Source organism: Panthera pardus, unplaced genomic scaffold (genome assembly GCF_024362965.1).
Source record: "Panthera pardus isolate Hobbes unplaced genomic scaffold, ASM2436296v1 HiC_scaffold_10, whole genome shotgun sequence".
NCBI classification, from domain to species: Eukaryota; Metazoa; Chordata; class Mammalia; order Carnivora; family Felidae; genus Panthera; species Panthera pardus.
The window spans coordinates 33,148,950-33,169,599 of record NW_026526655.1 but is presented as its reverse complement, the minus strand read 5'-3'; the positions used below and the strand labels follow the sequence as shown (position 1 = coordinate 33,169,599).

Genomic DNA, 20,650 nt, shown 5'->3' with positions numbered 1-20,650 from the left:
TGCTAACAAGGATTTTAGCTTAAAATAGGCTTATGAGATAAAATGCTCAGATTAAGCATTGCATGGAATATATACTAAAAATTATTTGTCAGTTATCTGAAATTAAAATTAAGTAGTATATTGTTATTTGTTAAATCTGACAACCATTACCTTAATTTTTTTGAATGTGTTTTAAAGGCACAATAACTATGAATATCAGCAGGTGAAAAACTTTCAAGCTTAATAACAACAAGTCTGAAAGGATTCTGGATGGACAGTTTGTCAAATACACAAAATCTGTTTTTTACTTAAAAAAAAATTATTTTAATGTTTATTTTTGAGAGAGAGAGAGAGAGACAGCATGGACAGAGAGAGAGAGAGAGGGAGACACAGAATCTGAAGCAGGCTCCAGGCTCTGAGCTGTCAGCATAGAGCCCGACATGGGGCCTGAACTCACAGACCACGAGGTCATGACCTGAGTTGAAGTCGAGCCCTTAATTAACCAACTGAGCCACCCAGGCATCCCAGAATCTGTTTTTTAAAAGGAAGTTCAAACCAACTTTCCCCAAAAGGGAGACTATTGTTCACTACTGATTTGGGTGAATACTACAGAATAAGACTGCTTTAGATACTACTATTGAAACTAGTTTAAAGAATAAGAAAATGCCAACCCTTTAAATTTCATAGTTAGAATGTACTTTACTAATAGTAAAAAAGCTCACCTAGAGATTGAAGATAGCCTCGTGCCAAAATTCCATCAAATTCAAAGCTCATTTTTGAAGTGAGATTAATGGTTATTGATCGAAATAACAGTCCTGTGAATGAATAATGACATAAACCTGTGACCTTGGCGAACCATGTAACTTTTTACAACTGTTTACGTTTATGGGTAATTCTTTAGGAGTTTAAGTTAAACCCTGCTTGCTTAGCTGTTCCTCATCTTTTGAGAAATGTGACCCTTTACAAATCTCTGAAGTCTAAAATATTTTATGATAGCTGTGTAAAATATTGGTTAAAGAACATTCTTTTATCTCATGTCACTCAAAATCTCAATACTTAATTTTCTTTAAAGATCTACTGTTTGACATTTACTTTATTACAGGCAGTGAGGTCACTCAAGGAGACAATCGAAGACTGTTGGGACCAGGATGCAGAAGCTAGGCTTACTGCACAGTGTGCTGAGGAGAGGATGGCTGAACTTATGATGATTTGGGAAAGAAACAAATCTGTGAGCCCAACAGTCAATCCCATGTCTACTGCTATGCAAAATGAACGGTAAGAGCTTTGGCATTCATCAGTCAATATTGAAAATTGAGACTAAACAGAGAATAGGAAAAAAAATGCTATTAAACCACTCTAATAAGGCAATGATTAACTCATATACTTTAACATTATAATTTTTCTTTCAATGCCTGTTTTTTCACAGAGATTTTTGCTTGGTAGAAGTACAAGATGGAATCTATGTTTTTCTGTATCTCAAAATATAGTAAAAGAGACTAGTCCTTACTAACACTCCTACTTCCCTAAAATATAAAGGCAAAACACTTTCATAGTTCCAAAAGTTTATAAGCACTTCTACATAAATTATCTAATTTATCGTTGGTTGTTATTATCCCTCTCTCTCTTGCTTTTTAAAATTTTTTTAATTTTTAATTTTTTTTTTTTTAAGAGAGAATAAAACTATGAACTCACCTGTGTATCTAACCACTGTTTCACTGGAGACTAAGATTCCCAGCCTTCCTATCCAATGCTCTTTTGTATAGAATATACTTTTATTACTTTTACATGAAAGCAATTCATAAGGTCTTTCTATCCCATCATGAATATTACTTTATGAGACATTTCTCTGTTAGAACTATGATTTTTGGTTCTAAATAAATGGGCTTTTAAAAAAATTTCTTTAAAAAATTGGAACTTTTTTTGTTCCATGTTTGGGGGGGGGGGATTTTCCCACAAAGTTATCATTTTATTTAATACATGTTAAAAATTTTTCAGAAAAGCACCCAGGAAAGTGTTACCAGAGAAAACTGAGATAAAAATATACTTGATTATTGAATAATTTTTTTTTTGCTATTTTCTATTGTTCTAATTTCTAAGAGCAATTTGTATTATGAATTATAGACCCAAAATTGGGTTTATACTGCTTATGTTTAGACTGAATTAGCTTCAGCATGTGAACCCTTATTCCTTATGTATCAGCAAGTCAAGGAAGGTAAAAACTAGTAATTCTGAATACAAATTTTCTCACTCTATGCATACCTGGGGATAGTCTTCTACTTCTGTCTTCCCTGATCTCTGTATTTTCTTTATACTCTAGCATGTTACTTGTACCTCTCTCAAGAGTCAGTTGCTTTTATTTTTAAGTGCTTTTGAACTTTTCCTGAATGGTAAGAAGAAATCCTTGATGCTACTCCACCCTGCTTGTATTGCCCATTTTTTGCCCCCCACAGTCCTTCGGTTCTATGCTTTACATGCTGTTTCTCATGTCCAGTCACTTCTAAATAGTTTCCCCTAAATCATGGTTCATCCCATAGTCATTCTACTCTAGGTTTCATTATTTTGAACCTTACCCAGACGTCCTTTCCTTGTGCAGTACAGCTGCTTTTTTATTCTTCACCTTCCTGTCATTCCCCTCATAACTTTATTAGTCTTTCTTTATAGCACCTCTTTTCCTTTAGCTGCTGCTTTTCTCCTATAACATTTTGTATCCATTAATGTTGCCATTGTTTAATTAAAGCTAGTCCTGGCTTTTATTTTAAATAACCTAAATAAGTTACAGTGTAATGCTCAAAAACCATCCCTCTCAGTGGGTGTTGATGGCTGTGAAGAACTGGAGAGCAGTTCTGAATTGTTGTTCCTTTATCTGTCTCACTCTGCATTATACTCTTAGGCTGTAGGACTTTCATTGATACGGCTCAGTTTACCCCCAGGAAGATACATTCTATTGCTACACTGCCTCTTAATGGAAGCACTTTAGAACAACCTAAACGCTTATATTCTTTATACCATTTGGCCATTGGAACTTAACTGGTAATGTATTTGTTGAGTAGCCACAATGATGTATCTAGGATTGTAGGAGTACAAAAGAAATATACACCATGGTTCCTCCTCTCATGAAACTTTGTCCGGTTGTGCAAGAATACAATTCATAAAAATATATTTGGTAGTGTTACAAAACTATAGGGGACATTTTTAAATTAAGTCCTATAAATCAAAATAATGAACATCTATGAAAATCATATCTAGATCGACATAAGTTTTTCAGTAGTCTTAAATAATATAAAACTATCATTTAGCAAGTTATTAATTGATACTTGATTATGCGATCAGAATTTTAGAATAACTTCTAGAATAATATGGGTTAGGAATAAAATGAAGGGCATTTTATACTTTAAAATCAGAGGTCTTAAACTTGGAGGGTCAGTTTGTCCTAAATTTACATTCTCAATGTGGCACTTTTTTTTCTTTCTTTAAGCAACCTGTCACACAATAGGCGCGTGCCAAAGATTGGCCCTTATCCTGATTATTCTTCTTCCTCATACATTGAAGACTCTATCCATCATACTGACAGCATTGTGAAGAATATTTCCTCTGAGCATTCAATGTCTAGCACACCTTTGACTATAGGGGAAAAGAACCGAAATTCAATTAACTATGAACGACAGCAAGCACAAGCTCGAATCCCCAGCCCTGAAACAAGCGTCACCAGCCTATCCACCAATACAACAACCACAAACACCACTGGCCTCACTCCAAGCACTGGCATGACCACTATATCTGAGATGCCATACTCAGATGAAACAAATCTGCATGCCACAAATGTTTCACAACCAATTGGGCCAACCCCTGTCTGCTTACAACTGACAGAAGAAGACTTGGAGACCAACAAGCTGGACCCAAAAGAAGTTGATAAGAACCTCAAGGAAAGTTCTGATGAGAATCTCATGGAGCATTCTCTTAAACAGTTCAGTGGACCAGACCCACTGAGCAGTACCAGTTCTAGCTTGCTTTACCCACTCATAAAACTTGCAGTAGAAGTGACTGGACAGCAGGACTTCACTCAAGCTGCAAATGGCCAAGCATGTTTAATTCCTGATGTTCCACCCACTCAGATCTATCCTCTGCCCAAGCAACAGAATCTTCCTAAGAGACCTACTAGTTTGCCTTTAAACACCAAAAATTCAACCAAGGAGCCCCGGCTGAAATTTGGCAGCAAGCACAAATCAAACTTGAAACAAGTAGAAACTGGAGTTGCCAAGATGAATACAATCAATGCTGCAGAACCTCATGTGGTGACGGTCACAATGAATGGTGTGGCAGGTCGAAACCACAGTGTTAACTCCCACACTGCCGCTACCCAGTATGTTAATGGGACAGTACCAAATGGCCAGACAACCAACACAGTGGCACATAGGGGCCAAGAAATGCTGCAGAATCAATTCATTGGTGAGGATACCCGGCTGAATATTAATTCCAGTCCTGATGAGCATGAACCTTTACTGAGACGAGAGCAACAGGCTGGCCATGATGAAGGTGTTCTGGATCGTCTTGTGGACAGGAGGGAACGGCCACTGGAAGGTGGCCGAACTAATTCCAATAACAACAACAGTAATCCATGTTCAGAGCAAGATGATCTTACGCAGGGTGTTTCAAGCACTGTAGCAGATCCTGGACCATCAAAGCCCAGAAAAGCACAGAGGCCTAATTCTCTGGATCTTTCAGCCACAAACGTTCTTGATGGCAGCAGTTTGCAGTGTAAGTGCAGGGATCATTTAATCTCTCCTGCTTGTCTTTTGGGACCATTTAAATAATTAATTAGATAAAATCAAAATGTGTTTCAACTAGCAATTACTTATTTTTACCACTTTTGGAAATAAAATAAACTACTTGGTTGAACCTCAAAAGTGATCAGACTATTGTAAAGAAAAAAAGTAGTTTTTTGTTGCTGATAATGAGTCAATGTCACAATAGTCAGAATAATTAATTACCAACTTAATACATACCTTATATAGCTCCTGGTTTATAATGCAGTTTACATACTTGTTGTGAATGGTTGAGATTAAGTAAATACAAGTTTAGAAGCTTCAGGTAACAGGCACCTGGGTGGCTCAGTCAGTTAAATGTCTGACTTCAGCTCAGGTCATAATCTCACAGTTTGTGAGTTTGAGCCCTGCATCAGGCTGTCTGCTGTCAGCACAGAGCCCGCTTCAGATCCTTTGTCTCCCTCTCTCTCTTCCCCTCCCCTGCTTATGCTCTGTTTCTCTCTCTCTCTCAAAAATAAATAAACATTAAAAAAAAAAAAAAAAAAAAGCTCCAGGTAGAATGATGCCAGTAGAACTTTTGAAAGTTTGTTGAGTATATTAACATCTGTTTTAGACACATGTAGATTTTATCAGACTAACCTTAATAAATCTGAGAAGTCCAGAGAAAATTCAGAAAAAGTCACTATAAAAAAAAACAAACTTGTTCTTGTTTTTTGCTTTTTTAGTGTCATCTTTTTCAAGAGTTACATGTTGAGCCTCCTACATGCCTATAGCATTGTGTCGTTGGGTCCCCTAGAAATCTAAACAAATAACTTGATACTTGGTTTCTGGCTATAAAGAGGTTATAACACAAGACAGGAGAGCTCACCAAAATCTTTAATAGTCATCATTATACAAAACAATTTATGTTTTAGACTGACAGCACTTTATGAAAAAACTCAAAGTCATATTATATGGTTGTTGCCAAGGACTACAAAATGGGCTGAAGGGATTTAGGTCTCAAAAATTAATCAGTAGTGGGGCACCTGGGTGGCTCCGTCGGTTAAGCATCCGACTTCGGCTCAGGTTATGATTTCACAGTTCGTGAGTTCGAGCTCTGCATCGGGCTCTGTGCTGATAGCTTGGAGCCTGGAGCCAGCTTCACATTCTGTGACTCCCTCTCTCTCTGCCCCTCCCCCGCTCACACTCTGTCTCTGTCTCTCTCAAAAATAAATAAAACGTTAAAAAAATTAAAAAAAATTAATCAGTAGAGGGGCACCTGGCTGACTCAGTCAGTGGAACATGCAACTTGATTTTAGGGTCATGAGTTCAAGCCTCATGCTGAGCATAGAGCTTACTTAAAAAATTAATCAGTAAAGGGGTGCCTGGGTAGCTCAGTCTGTTGAGCATCCCACTTCAGCTAAGGTCATGTCTCGTGGTTCACGAGTTCAAGCCCTGCGTTGGGCTCTGTGCTGACAGCTCAGAGCCTGGAGCCTGCTTCAGATTCTGTGTCTCCCTCTGTCTCTGCCCCTCTCCCACTCATGCTCTCTCTTTCTCAAGAATAAATAATAAACATTAAAACAAAATTTAAAAAAAGATCAGTAGAATCTAGCCCTTTGCTTGAGTGGCTTGTATCATAGATCATTTGACACACCCTGTGGCAGGGCTTCATATCAATAAAATGTCTTGTCAGTGTAGGAAGGGGGAATTACTAGAAAATTTGTATTATAGTATTTGTGTCATTCTTCTGAAAATATTATATGCCAGGTGCCTTTAAAATTTGATCTTTTTGGGGGTGGCTCAGTCTGTTAAGCGTTTGACTCTTGATTTTGGCTCAGGTCATGATCTCACAGTTCGTGGGTTGGAGCCCCACGTGGGGCTCTGCCCTTAGAACCTCCTTAGGATTCTGTCTCTTTCTCTCTCTGCCCATTCCCCGCTCACTCACACATATTCTCTCTCTCTCTCAAAAAATTAAAAATTAAAAATAAAGTTTGATCTGCTTTGAACATTAAGTAGAGTGATTAAATGCATTTGCCAAGTTAGGATCACTACCAGTAACCAAAGGATTTGAGAATACAGCTGAGAAGTTTTCATTTTCTCCTCTGTTTTTGCTTGTCCTTATATAATAATTCAACCAGTTATAAAAACATTGGACTTGAAGAGTCTCAAAATAAGTTGGTTAAGTTTTGCCTAGAGAATAATTACCTGGCATCCTGAATTTCAAGTAATATCTATTAAAATCTCCTGTAGATATTAGTCTATTCTGTTCTTAAGTTACAACCCTAAGTTTTTATTATTTAATAGTTTCTTTATATATAGTTTATTTTTCTGTACCTTTATTTCCAGTAGGTGAATCAACACAAGATGGCAAATCAGGATCTGGTGAAAAGATCAAGAAACGTGTGAAAACTCCCTATTCTCTTAAGCGGTGGCGCCCCTCCACCTGGGTCATCTCCACTGAACCTCTGGACTGTGAGGTCAACAACAATGGCAGTGACAGGGCAGTTCATTCCAAATCCAGTACCGCAGTTTACCTTGCGGAAGGAGGCACTGCTACTACCATGGTGTCTAAAGATATAGGAATGAACTGTCTGTGAAATATTTTCAAGCCTATGGAGTGAAATTATTTTTTGCATCATTTAAATGTGCAGAAGACATTAAAACTGCTTTATCTTCCTGTCAGTATCCCCTCCCACCCCTGCAACAGGACTTGCTTTAAATAGATTTCAGCTATGCAGAAAAATTTAGCTTATGCTTCCATATTTTTTAATTTTGTTTTTTTAAGTTTTGCACTTTTGTGTAGTCTCCTTAAAGTTATATTTGTCTGTTATGACCACAGAATTATATGTGTGTGTATCAAAAGTGGTCTCAAAATATTTTTTTAAGAAAAAAAGCAAAAACAATGTATTGCTGATAATCAGTTTGGACCAGTTTCTAAAGGTCATTAAAACAGAAGCAAATTAAGACAGGTTTGACTGCAGTGGTGTCTGGTATCCATGTTTTATTTCTGGGCCCAAGCTAGTTTATATGTTGAACTGTTGTGAACATATTATCTGTTGGACTTTCTTTTCTCTTGTGTTTTATTTGAACGTGCAATAGTCTATAGTCCACAAATAAGCTTTCTTATAAGTTCTCTTCCTAACAGAGCACACATTCTTCCATGAGTACATTTTTCTGCCCCACCCCCCATACTTTTGGCAGGTCAGTTCTATGACAGTGAATTTTGCACAAGAGAAAGCAGCTACCTGATTTCTTGCTTTCTCTCTCCTAATGGAGAATGCAGAAACATTGTCTCAAAGGGCTCTAGAGAAGGAACTACCAAAACCTAATTTGAAATGCCATTTATTTTAACCTTCCAAGTCCTAAATGTTTCTTTCCAGGCATTTTAACAAACATATTTGGTTCTGGTTTTTGGAAGTTCATAAGAGAGCATAGAACAAAGTAGACAAAGTCAAATATTAGCCTTTTTTCATTTTATTTTATTTTTTGTATGTATGTTCATGTTCCATATTCATTTATTTAAGAAGCACATTTTTATCAGAAAACTTATAGAGCTATACTTATATGGAATTTTTAAGTAGGTAGATGGTTAAGACTACATAATGCTATAGCCTTCATTCTCTGAATAGGCCATCTTTCACTCAAATAAAATTACATTTCCCATTTAAAATAACTTCAAAAATAATTTGTAGTTTTGAACTGGTAATATCTTTTTATTCCCTTCCAAAGCAAAGCCTGGTGACTTTATCTGAAAATGAGTCCTCTTCCCATGACCTAAAACACTGTGTGGAAAAATCATTCATCTGGCATGCCACATCCCTGTGGAAGGAAGGATTGCTGCCAAACCTATCATTTTTGAGCAGACTGAGGCTTACCTCTTTTTTCATAACTGTTTCTTCACTAATCCTATTTTCATAATTTCTCTTTTTGCCAGTTTTTCATATGATCTTTGATATGTGAGAAGCATTTATTATTTACATTATAATATACCTTTTAGTGATAACATGTTATATATCCTTCAAATCATATTGTCTTTTTAAAAGCTTCCTTTGCTTCTTTCATTACTGATAACTATCTCTAAACAACACCTCAGCATTTTTTTTTTTTTAAATAAAGCACTTTATGTCAAATAAGGGACTTTTTTTAAAAATAAGCACAAATTATTTTCTATCAATTTGCAAACAGTGATGATCTCACTTAATTTTTCCAAATTCTCTATATAGACATTATTTAAGATCTAAGATTTCTATGGGAGTTTAAAAAGCTAAGAGGAAAACACAAATCCCCATATTCTTGCTTTTAGGTTTTTATCTCTTGAACAATATTTTCTCACTCATATTCTTCTATCTTCATTTAGCTAAAGACAACCTAAATTTCCCAATTTTCTGTCCAAAATATTTATGACTTACTCTATAAGCCACCTTTTTTTTTTTTTTTTTTTTTTTTTTTTTTGCCATCTGCTATGATCCTGTGAGTTAGATGTTACATCACTTAACATTTATTCTATTTTTCTAGTGCCCAGGACTTCCACCTTTTATGTTTTATTGGCCCTTCTGTTGATTCAGATCTTTAACATATTTTTCAGTCTTCTGACACAGTTATTCTTCTATCTGTGAAACAAATTATATCTTTCCCACCAAATTTTCACTTAGTTCTCTTGCCTTTAAATGTCTTTGAACTGCATTTCAGAATATTATTTTCAAACATTTGTAGGATATCTTTGAGTCAAAATAAATTATATTCCTTCTCCAATTGAAAGCATTGAGGATAAATAACCATTGGAGGTCTAACATCAGTTAGACCTGATCATCTTTTCCTGACAGAAGAAGTTATCTTACATTCTACTTTGTGTTTAGGCTAGTTGGTTTTAATTTTTCTAGCATTTTTTTTTTGATGTTGACTAATAAAATGCTTTCAAAAATTTATATACCAAATTAGAAGAATCCTTATAAGTTTCCCATTTCATGCAAGCATATTTAAAACAAATAATTTTCTTTCCCTAGTTTTTTTAGTAGACTCTGAAAAAAATAGAAGTAGAAAGTAGATCATTTTAATAAATTTTAAATTAAATCATATATCAGACTGATTCAGAATCTGTAATCTACAAGCAGGCAAAATTACTTAAAATACTTGGTAACTTTATTCATCTAATAATAAATGTTTCTTGAAGCTAATATTTAACTGCTATCACAAAATTTTGCATGTAGAAAAGCATTTGGGTGCTTTTGAATAAAATATTGAATGAAATAATGAAATAAAATAGTTAATGAATAAATATTAAAATTCATTTTGCTGGTTTTACAACCTCAAAAGCATCATAATTGATAACCAAAGTCTAATATTAATCCCTTAACTATCCTAATTGTGTATCAGAACTAAGTCATTGAAAGAACTTGATTTGAATTGTGTTTAAACAAAAATGATTTAATTATGAATCCTAACATTGTTCCCCCTTTTTAAATTCATAATTTGGTTGGGAAGACATTATCAGTGCAAAATGTTATGTGAAGGCACAGGAATTAAATAATACAATTTATTATATACTGAATGCTGGGGTATATATACACAATCTCTTGTAATCTTCATAGCAACCATTTGAGGATTATAGTTAATATTCCCACTTTACAGATTGAGAAAACTGAAACTAAGAGAAGCTAAGTAATTTGCCCAAGTTCCACATCCTAGTAATAGAGAGAGCTGGATTTTAACCTGGGGTTTACCTCTCCACATCTCTTTCATCCACACCACACTGCCTACACACTGTATGGAAGGATGTGTAATATACTGACATTTTGTAAGAAATTCAGTTACAACACTCCAATACAGTTGTGGCTTGTATATAAGCCAAACCAGATACCTTAATGCCTTTAGAAGTTAGGCAAACATAAAACATGTAGACATGTCTATACTGACTATTGCTTGAGAAATAATTATTAATTCAAGATAAAATTCAATCCCACATCTGCCATCATGATTCTTAAAATTGTTTCACTTTTCTTCACTCCTAATATTCTTACATTGCAGAAATAAAGGTAAAGCAAATTTTAAGGGAAAAGTGAAGGTGGCTTGTAGGAACAGAGACTTTCCCCTAAATTGATTCCATACTTGATTTGAAGGAATTAATTTAACGTGGACTTTAAGTGTTATCAATCATTTGGCTCCATCTTGAAAATTTCTGCTTATAGTGAAAATTTTATTAATCCAGAAAACTAATTGAGGAGGATGTAGGAAGGATACAAGGACAATATCTTTCTTATAAAGGAGTTTCAATAGCTTCCTTATATGTACACACTTATTCCAGAAAATATACATTGGTTCTGAATGTGAAAATAACTAAAGAAAGGTAAGAACACACAAGCAGTTATGTGTTTCAGTGGGAATTGTCACAAAATTTGACAAGTATTTTTATTTAAAATATTTTCAAGTTTGGTATCTAAAGCCAAATGGAATACCTGGTAGACTGCAGTTATTTACTGAATTTTACATTCTCTATAAACCTCTCTTCATACTCATTTGCTATGGAAAAATATGTCAATACATTTTTTGTTTCTTTTTTTATATTTATGGAAATGAATATTTTATTGGAGGTAGTTAGCTCCTAGAACTTGAGATTACATTGTATTTCTATACAACCTTTTATAAATTTATGTTGAACTTAACGACCAGTTATGTGCAGGTGATTGTGTAACTATTCACGGATTGCTTTCTCTGTTACTTTAACTTCCAAGCTAACTTGTTAGAATCTGTACACATGTAAGTTGATTATCTAGACCTGTTATTCCAGAAATTGTGTCACACTCCCACATACACCCCAGGAGTTTTTTTTTTTCAGACCGAGATGTTTCTAAATATACCTTTTGCTGTCAGTTTGCTCTTCAGCAAATAGAATTGCATTTTAATTTGTAGATTCTGAACGATGTGAACTTTAGCCAAAACTACCTGATCTACTCTTAAATATATTCTTTGATTTAGTAAGTCTGGCAAATCACTGTTTGAGCTAGTTACACAAATGTTATCAAAGTAAGGCTTTTCTATAGCTTCTCAGATTAAACTAACATAGAAGAAAAGAGGAAATCTCAGGCTGCTCTGGTGCACCTACCCATTACTTTCGTTCAATCACCTCTTTCTGACTTACTCTGTCTCTTGGTTATCTGACTTGCAATCTTCTGTATCAGGAAAATTTTCTTCATGTCTATTCTGCTTCCCTCCTGTGTTGTTTTAAAAGCATTTCTCTTCTCCAGCAGTAAAAAAAGAGAGTGAGTTGTCATCTTCTCCACTATTGTTATTCTTCAGTATGCTTCAGGCTTCTCAACATCTAAGCCAGTTCTTCAGACAAAATTACTTTGGCTCCCTTAGTATTTTCTTCTCAGCCCTATTTTCAGAACTATTTATGCTTAAGAACACCTAAAATTATATTTTATGTTCTATTCAAATTCATTACTTCAGTTAAGTAATAGTTCAGTAGAATAGAATTAAGAATTAGGATGTACCGTTTGACAATGGATCCAACCATCAGATTGTCAGAAAATCAGTACTTAAGTTTATATTATCTAACATTTTCTATTGTGGAGTTTTACAGTTTTATATTCTCATTAGTTACAACTAAAAAGCCATGCATACAGAATTGTATGTAATTTTGCCATTAAGAATTTTAACCTATATTGCAGCAAGCTTAGCATTATGATTGAGCCACAACATTTTACATATTTCTTTGTATCAAATATTAAACACAAAATGCAAGATTAACTTTCAAAAACAAACCTTATAATAATTAGGTATTATCCATGAACATTTCTGCAGACCACCTTTGAAATACTTATTATTTTGCAACATAAACTGGACTATAACAATTTTCATTTAACTTTTAAGTGGCTGACTAAAATTCAGTGTTTGTGCATATAAAGCAAAATTTAGGATTTTATCTCATGACTGATACATTTGAAAATAATTCAGATTTTATGCTGTATATTAAAATTGTGCCCCAAATCTATCAGATCTTAAAAATTTCAATTCTGTTATTATTAGTATGATGTTCATAATGCTACTACTGATTGTAGTGACATTCATTTTTAAACTTAATTTGCAACCCAGATTATAACATTTGGGTAAGAGAGAAGGAATCTTTAGACATAAATCATATCACTAGGGCGTCCAGTTCATCATTGAATTTTTAACCAAATTACTGGATTTTAAACAACTTCTTAAAAATGTTTCAAAAGGCAACATATAGATTTTTTTTCATTTTATTTGTACTTTTAGATTTCAGAAACATCTTCATGTTTTAGACGCACACTGTAGACCTAACATTACTTAAAAACTCAGGGCCCTTTTCATCCCTTTGCACATGAGAAACTTTAATTGGTAGCAAACAAGCAATTAGTCCAGTTGAATATTTAAAGTGTTTGTTGCACACACAGTTCCTTTAATGTTTCATCTTATGATTTGACTTAATTTTAATAGACATAACATCAGATTTCATTAATCATAAAAACTTGCCCCGTTCTATAATTACTGAATAGAGGGAAATGACTCAACTAATTGGCTACATGTTGCAGCATATTTAGGCCTTAGAGTTGAAACACCATCTTAAGACCATTTCTCTTCTTTGGGCAAATGGTTATACATGATGGGACAAATCATTTAATTTTGCTTTGTTTTTTAATGGGAGAACTTAGTAAAATAGTTCCTCTGAGATAAAATTTTCTTGAGGTAATTTAACATTATAAAACTGTCTTCTAAAAGTGAAATAATGAGTTTATAGTTTTAGTAATAGTTTGGATGGTTTTAAGAAGGTAACCTATGGTAAGCTATTTATCACTTTGTCAGATCCAAATGTTTAAGCTCCAAATTGATACGCTGTATACTTAAAATCCTAGCAGTGAAGTTATTTGTAACCAGTCTCTTGTCTCAGGCTCTCCACCTTATAACCAATTCTCCTGTGTATGATAGGGAAACATATTTTTAAAGAAGCTTAATAATAAAACTAAGTTACTAAAAGATGCAATTCAAAGATAGGTTCCAGTTAAAATTGAATTGCTTGGCTTCTGTGGCTTTTCTTTTTCTCGTCACATTTATTTATTTAAAGTTTTTGTATGCCTTGTTGTCATGTTTCCATGGAAATTATATTGTATAAGTGTTTGTATAAGCTGGAATCATCCTTAATTTTCTGTTGATAATTTTTCAAATAAAGATAAGTGGATAATTGTAAAGTACACTAACTCTTAGGGTGTTGTAGTAGCTGAAACATGGAGATGTGTAGCTGCCATGCTTTTTCTGAATGGACAGGAGAAACATAAGCTACAGAGTATTCATTTCTGAGGATGCTTTTCTGGAATAAGAAAGGCTAAAAAATATTGGCAATTCCTCAGAACCCTCTTTCTTGTTAACGGGTATCTTTTGTTGGTGTGTTTTGCTCTTACATTACAGATAGAATATCATATGAATTTATGAAAAATTACTTTCAGTTATTTTGCTTTTGTAAAAGCCGTCTGAGACCTTGCTATGCTGTATAAGTTGTGTTTGATGGATCAGTGTGAGTATGAAATAAAGCAAATCACTTTTCTTTTGTATTATCTATGGATGCCACTATGAAAGCTGACATTAAGCCACTAAAGAGTTTTTTATGAATAATTGTAAGTAAATGCTTTGATATATATAAACCTAAATAAAAAGATTGTATTGCTACAGAGACATTGGAGAAGGAGATTTTAAGACAGTTCTTTAGGTTTAAAAAAGGCTTGCTGTAAAATGGTGCATTATTCCATTTATTAAAGATCATATTAATGACAACAATAATTGTATCTTTTGATTTTTATGAGGTCACCAGAAATTATGACTATTAGTGTGATATTTTAGGTGTTTTGTACCAGAGTAGTAAATGTCCTAATATGACTGTCATTACTCAGCATGATAACATAAACAATTATCTAACGTTAGAATAATAGTTGCATACTTTCTATTTGCCAGGCACTGTGGTAGTTTTTCTACATAGGTTGACAATTCTCATAGTAATCCTACAAAATACATATTGTCTCCATTTTTAAAAAGCTGTTGCTAAGAAGTTAAATATATTGTCCAAAGCCACAGAACTGGTTTGAGATTCTAATGTATTTTGCATTTTGCTTTGAAACACAGTTTTCAACCTCTGATTATGCCAAGAGAATTCAAAAATAGAAGTGAAAATGGCCCAGTGGTTAAATAGAATAGCCTGGGACATACATGAAGCAATTTGCAGTTACTGAAAACCTAGCAGGTACCAAAACATCTCTATTGGCCTAACATTGTGTTTGTGCTAAACATCATCAAATAATCTTCTCAGATCCTTGAATTTGTAGAAGTCCTTGTTAAAATGCAATATGAGTTTTTGAAGGCAACACATTGTTTTTGATTCTAGGTGAATCCAGTGTTATTAGCTAAGTGTCTGGAACAGGGACAAGCATGTTTTAAAAGAGTGCTAGATTTGGGCGTGTGGTTGGCTCTGTAGAGCCATGTGAGCCTTGGTCTTGGGAGGTGAGTACAAGCCCCAAATAGAGATTACTTTAAAAAAATTAAAAAATTGGGACACCTGGGTGGCACAGTTGGTAAGTGGCTGACTCTTGATTTCAGCTCAGGTCATGATCTCATGGTTTATGGGATTGAGCCCTGTGTCAGGCTCTGTGCTGACAGCATGGAGCCTGCTTGGGATTCTCTCTCTCCCTCTCTCTGACTCTCCCATGTTCATGCTGTCTCTCAAAATAAATAAATAAATAAATAAATAAATAAATAAATAGATAAATAATAGAATTAATTAATTAATTAAAATATTACCAAAAAAATAGAACAAAAGAGTGTTGGCCCTGTCTTATGTAGATGCCAAGGGAGTTTTTGCTTCAGGAGAAGCATAGCCTACTCTAGGAGGTTCTGTTGTCACCATAAATAATATTTTAAGGATAATAGATTTGCATGCACAACCTTACAATATAATGTTGCAGGCACTGCTGCAATTCTCTACAGAACATTCAGGGTGAAAACTAAATGTCCTTAGAGAAAATATGAATACGTTGGCTTGAGAAAAATGTGTAATAATGGCCTACTGAAACTTTTAATAAGGACTTATCACAAGTAAAATTATTTTCATTTACACCTACACCTATCTGATCCATCTTCCTAGTTTACATCCTCTGCGAGTGACTAACTTAAGCTAGTGATTAATCTTTCTTTTTAATCCTAATGATGAGTCTTCCTCTTTATTCTCTAGGGTTTTTCAAATTCAATTCTATATTTGGACAGCTTTCATTTTATTGTTATAATATTCACTTTTTTGAAATTGAATCACTGTTACTAGATACAAAAAAGTATGATCTTATTCCTTCCCCCCAGGAACTTAAACCATCTTGTGGTGGAGGGAAGGCCTACACAAGAAATAGTTACATCCAAAGAAGATGACATGTAAGTCACCAAATTAGTGGTAAACTGTATGCTCAATATGTGTTTGAAGAGCCAAAGAAGACTTTTGTGAGGAAATGATTGCTAAGCAAGGTCTTAAAAGGATGGGTGGGATTTCAATAGGAAGAATAAAGGCAGAGTATTTGAAGTGACCAGAGATAAGGGAGAATAGGGACTGGAAATTGGGCAGAAGTAGTTCCAAACATCTTTTAAAAGCCAGACCCAGGGGCGCCTGGGTGGCTCAGTCGGTTAAGCGGCCGACTTCAGCTCAGGTCACGATCTCGCGGTCCGTGAGTTCGAGCCCCGTGTCCGGCTCTGGGCTGATGGCTCAGAGCCTGGAGCCTGCTTCTGATTCTGCGTCTCCCTCTCTCTCTGCCCCTCCCCCGTTCATGCTCTGTCTCTCTCTGTCTCAAAAATAAATAAAACGTTAAAAAAATAAATAAATAAATTTAAAAAATTAAAAAAATAAAAAAATAAAAGCCAGACCCAGATGTCTAGACTTGCTGTCATAGACAATAAGGAGATCAGATTTTCTTAGTAAGGAAGGACCTTGACAGTAATTCGAAGAAGTTTGGACTGACAGGTATGCAGGATAGATTGGAAAGGAAAGTGATTGGACTGAAGGCATGAGAGAAACTGCAAAAAAAATGCAGTTTCCATTGTGACCAGAAAATTCCTTTTTCAGAAGGGCATCAAAATATGTTTTTGTTTTTTGTTTTTTATTTTTTTATGTTTATTTATTTTTGAGAGAGACAGCATGAGTGGGGGAGGGGCAGAGAGAAAGGAAGACACAGGCTCCAGTCTCTGAGCTGTCATCACAGAGCCCCATGCAGGGCTCGAACTCACAAACCGTGAGATCATGACCTGAGCTGAAGTGAGATGCTTAACTGACCAAGCCACCCAGGTCCCCCAAAATACGTTTTGAACACCTAATGTGTAATTGTAACAAGTACCATAGTAGAAAATAAAAAACACAGCCCCACCTTCAAGTTGCTCATAGATGATTTGGAGAAAATTATAGTACAGTTTATAAGTGTTATGGCAGAGTGAAAGTCCAGTGTATTACAGAAGTGCATGGCAAAGATACCTAATCCACTTTAATTGAGTCAGAGATAATTTCTCCTTTTGAGAGAACTTTCTTCATTGTCTTAAAATATGAGTAGGTATTAGGCCCTGTAGAGGCCTGAGAGGTTGCTTTTCCAAGGGGATGGGAGGATATCAGATTGGAGTAGAGTTTGGGATACTACAAGAAAGTATGAAGAGAAATGGCCCAGAAGAACCCAGATGATCCAGATGGGATTATATCACAGACAGGTTAGCATGCTATGCTAAGAGTCTGGACCTATCCTAGAAATCATTGGAAGAGTTTAAACAGAGGAGGTTCAAATTAGGTAACTCAGCTGATACTATAAAGAATGAATTGAAAGGAAGGGAATTGATAAACATGGAAACCAGTGTGGCACTGGCAAGAGATCATGAGAGCCTAATCCAAAATTGAGCGATGAAGGGGAAAAGGAAGCAGATTCAGTCAGGATTAAAGATAGGCAGTGGGACCTAGTGAACCACTAGGATGAGCACTGTAGAGATGAAGATTGTAACTTCAAGGTTCTAATATGGCAAAGACTGAGAGAAATTAAAAATCTCAGAGAATGTACAACTAACTGCCTTTATAGGTTTTTTAAACAGAACAGCTTTGACACCGTATATTCAAATTTTTGGTTCCAAAAATATATGCAGACACCTTTCACCTATTACCTGTAGAAATGCTTCAAGAGCAGAGCCTTCCCTAGGTAAGTCACACGGAAGTTCAATTTTATCTTTTTGAGTGAGTGCCTTGTTGGACCAACTTGTTGCACATAGTATTGTACTAGGGCACTGGGGGTAGCCCTCCTGATAAAAATGAGTATCAAAAGCAGCTGTAAAAGGAGCAACAGCAGGAGTGCCTGGGTGGTTCAGTTGGTTAAGTGTCCAACTCTTGATTTTGGCTCAGGTCATGAGCTCAAGGTTTGTGGGATCGAGCCCCACATCAGGCTCTGTTGTCTCCCTCTCTCTCTGTCCCTTTCCTGCTCTCACTCATACTCTCTCTCTCTTAAAATAAGTAAATAAATTTAAAATAAATGAATAAATTAAAAATTTTTTAAAGGAGAAACAGCAACTGAAAGATATCCTAAGATGGTAGATGGTGGAAAGATAACATAGAAGTTGTATTGATGGTAGATGTGTGTCCTTCTCTTGCCCAGTGTTTCCTTCTCCCATCAAGTCCTCAACCTACTTAACTTCTCAACCCTAGAGCCATGTTTCTCTCTATATATAGTTAAAAAGGAAGATGGAAAAACACAGAAACTATTTCCTATTCAAGGAAGTAAGTATCCCAAACGTGTGGTTTGTTTTTAATTGGATAAATGGAACAGATAAAAGGGGAGGTTTTCTTTTGCTTAACAACCTTTCCATAGATTGAACCAATCCATAATTTATGTAAGACATCATGGAAAATATACCTCAATTCCTAAGAAAAATATATTCAAGAAAACAAATTATTTTCTTTAAACTTAAAAAAATTTTTTTTAATGTTTATTTTTGAGGGAGAGTGACAAAGCATGAGCAGGGGAGGGACAGAGAGAGAGGGAGACACAGAATCTGAAGCAGGTTCCAGGCTTTAAACTATCAACACATAGCCTAGTGTGGGGCTTGAACTCATGAACTGTGAGGTCGTGACCTGAGCCAGTTGGACACTCAACCAACTAAGCCACCCAGGTGCCCCAACAAATTATTCTCTTTAGATGTCATGTAGAACTTCAGAACTACTTGGTTTGTTTTTTTTTTTTTTTTTTTTTAATGTTTATTTAATTTTGAGAGAGAGACAGACAGAGCACGTGCAGGGGAGGAGGGGTAGAGAGAGACAGAGACACAGAATCCAAAGCAGGCTCCAGGCTCTGAGCTGTCAGCACAGAGCCTGATGCAGGGCTTGAACCCACAAACCACGAGATCATGACCTGAGGTGAAGTTGGACACTTAACCAACTGAGCTACCCAGGTGCCCCTTGGGTTTTTTAAAATAAAAATTTAGTTTTTAAAGTACAAGAAAATAAGTTTGTTAAACTTGTTTATCCATGACACTAGTGATGCCCTTTAGGAGTCATATATTCTCACATATATAAAAGTAAACATTTTCAGTAAAATTTTAAAGTAAAAACTCTTATATGTATCTCCTTAACTCCCACGGCCCTTTTTTAAATGACATTCGGAACCCCACTGTGAGCTGTTGCAATAGGCATTCAGTCTTTGTTTTTTTGTTTCTCCCTACTATAAAGCAATTTTATACTCTTTTGCCAGTCATCTTGTCAATATTCTTACCAAATTACCAATAAACTTGAAATTCCAAGTTGCAGCAATTTACTTTTTTTTATCTTCCACCACTCTACTAAATAGTTTCTAGTTACTTCTTTACTTTATCTCCTCACTAGATTGTCAGCCTTTTGCATCATGAAGGAAGTCTTAATTTTTTTCTGTCCCGCAAGTACTGATTTTAATTGATTAATATGCTGATACCAAAATAGCTTTGTTTTGTAATTTTTAAGAAGAATTTCATTTAACTTCTGCTAATCAGGTTTCTTTTTCTTTCTCTTTTTAAATTTATTTTCAAGTTAGTTAAGATACAATGTAGCCCTGGTTTCAGAAGTAGAACCCAGTGATTTGATGGGCATTGAGGAGGGCACTTGTTGGGATGAGTACTGGGTATTGTATGTAAGCAAATAATCATGGGAATCTACCCTGAAACCAAGAGCACACTGTATACACTGTATGTTAGCTAACTTGACAATAAATTATATTTAGAAAACAACAACAACAACAACAACCAGTGATTCATCTCTTACATATGACACCCAGTGCTCATCCTGAAAAGTGCTCTCCTTAATGCCTGTCACCCACTTAACTTCCCACCCACCTCCCCCCTCCATCAACCCTCAGTTTGTTCTCTGTATTTAAGAGTCTCTTACGGTTTGCCTCCCTCTGTGTTTTTATCTTATTCTTCCTTCCCTTTCCCCACATTCATCTGTTGAGTTTCTCAAATTCCACATTTGAGTGAAATCATATGATACCTGTCTTTCTTTGACTGACCTATTTCACTTAGCATAATAAATACCCTCCAGTTCCATCCACATTGTTGCGAGTAGCAAGATTTCATTTTTTCATCACTTAGTAGTATTCCATTGCATATATAAACCACATCTTCTTAATCCATTCATCTGTTGATGGACATTTGGGGTCTTTCCATAATTTGGCTACTGTCAATAGCGCTGCTATAAACATTGGGGTGTATGTGCCCCTTCAAATGAGCATTTTTGTATTCTTTGGATAAATTACTAGTAGTGCAATTGCAGGGTCATAGGGTAGTTCTATTTTTAATTTTTTGAGGAACTTCCATACTGTTTCCCAGAGTGGCTGTACCAGTTTGCATTCCCACCAACAGTGCAAACGTGTTCCCCTTTCTCTGCATCCTCACTG

General features: G+C 35.2%; 1 protein-coding gene across 1 annotated transcript in view; it reads left to right on the top strand.

Moving 5' to 3' along the window:
• The window catches only part of BMPR2 (bone morphogenetic protein receptor type 2), a 199,580-nt gene extending 185,064 nt beyond the window's left edge, over positions 1–14,516 (top strand). The window contains exons 11-13 of the mRNA XM_019436577.2: positions 1,082–1,254; positions 3,455–4,734; positions 7,068–14,516. Coding sequence (XP_019292122.1) covers positions 1,082–1,254; positions 3,455–4,734; positions 7,068–7,318 — 1,704 coding nt within the window. The 3' untranslated portion in view covers positions 7,319–14,516. The remainder of the gene's footprint in view (positions 1–1,081; positions 1,255–3,454; positions 4,735–7,067) is intronic.
• The last annotated feature ends 6,134 nt before the right edge of the window (positions 14,517–20,650 follow it).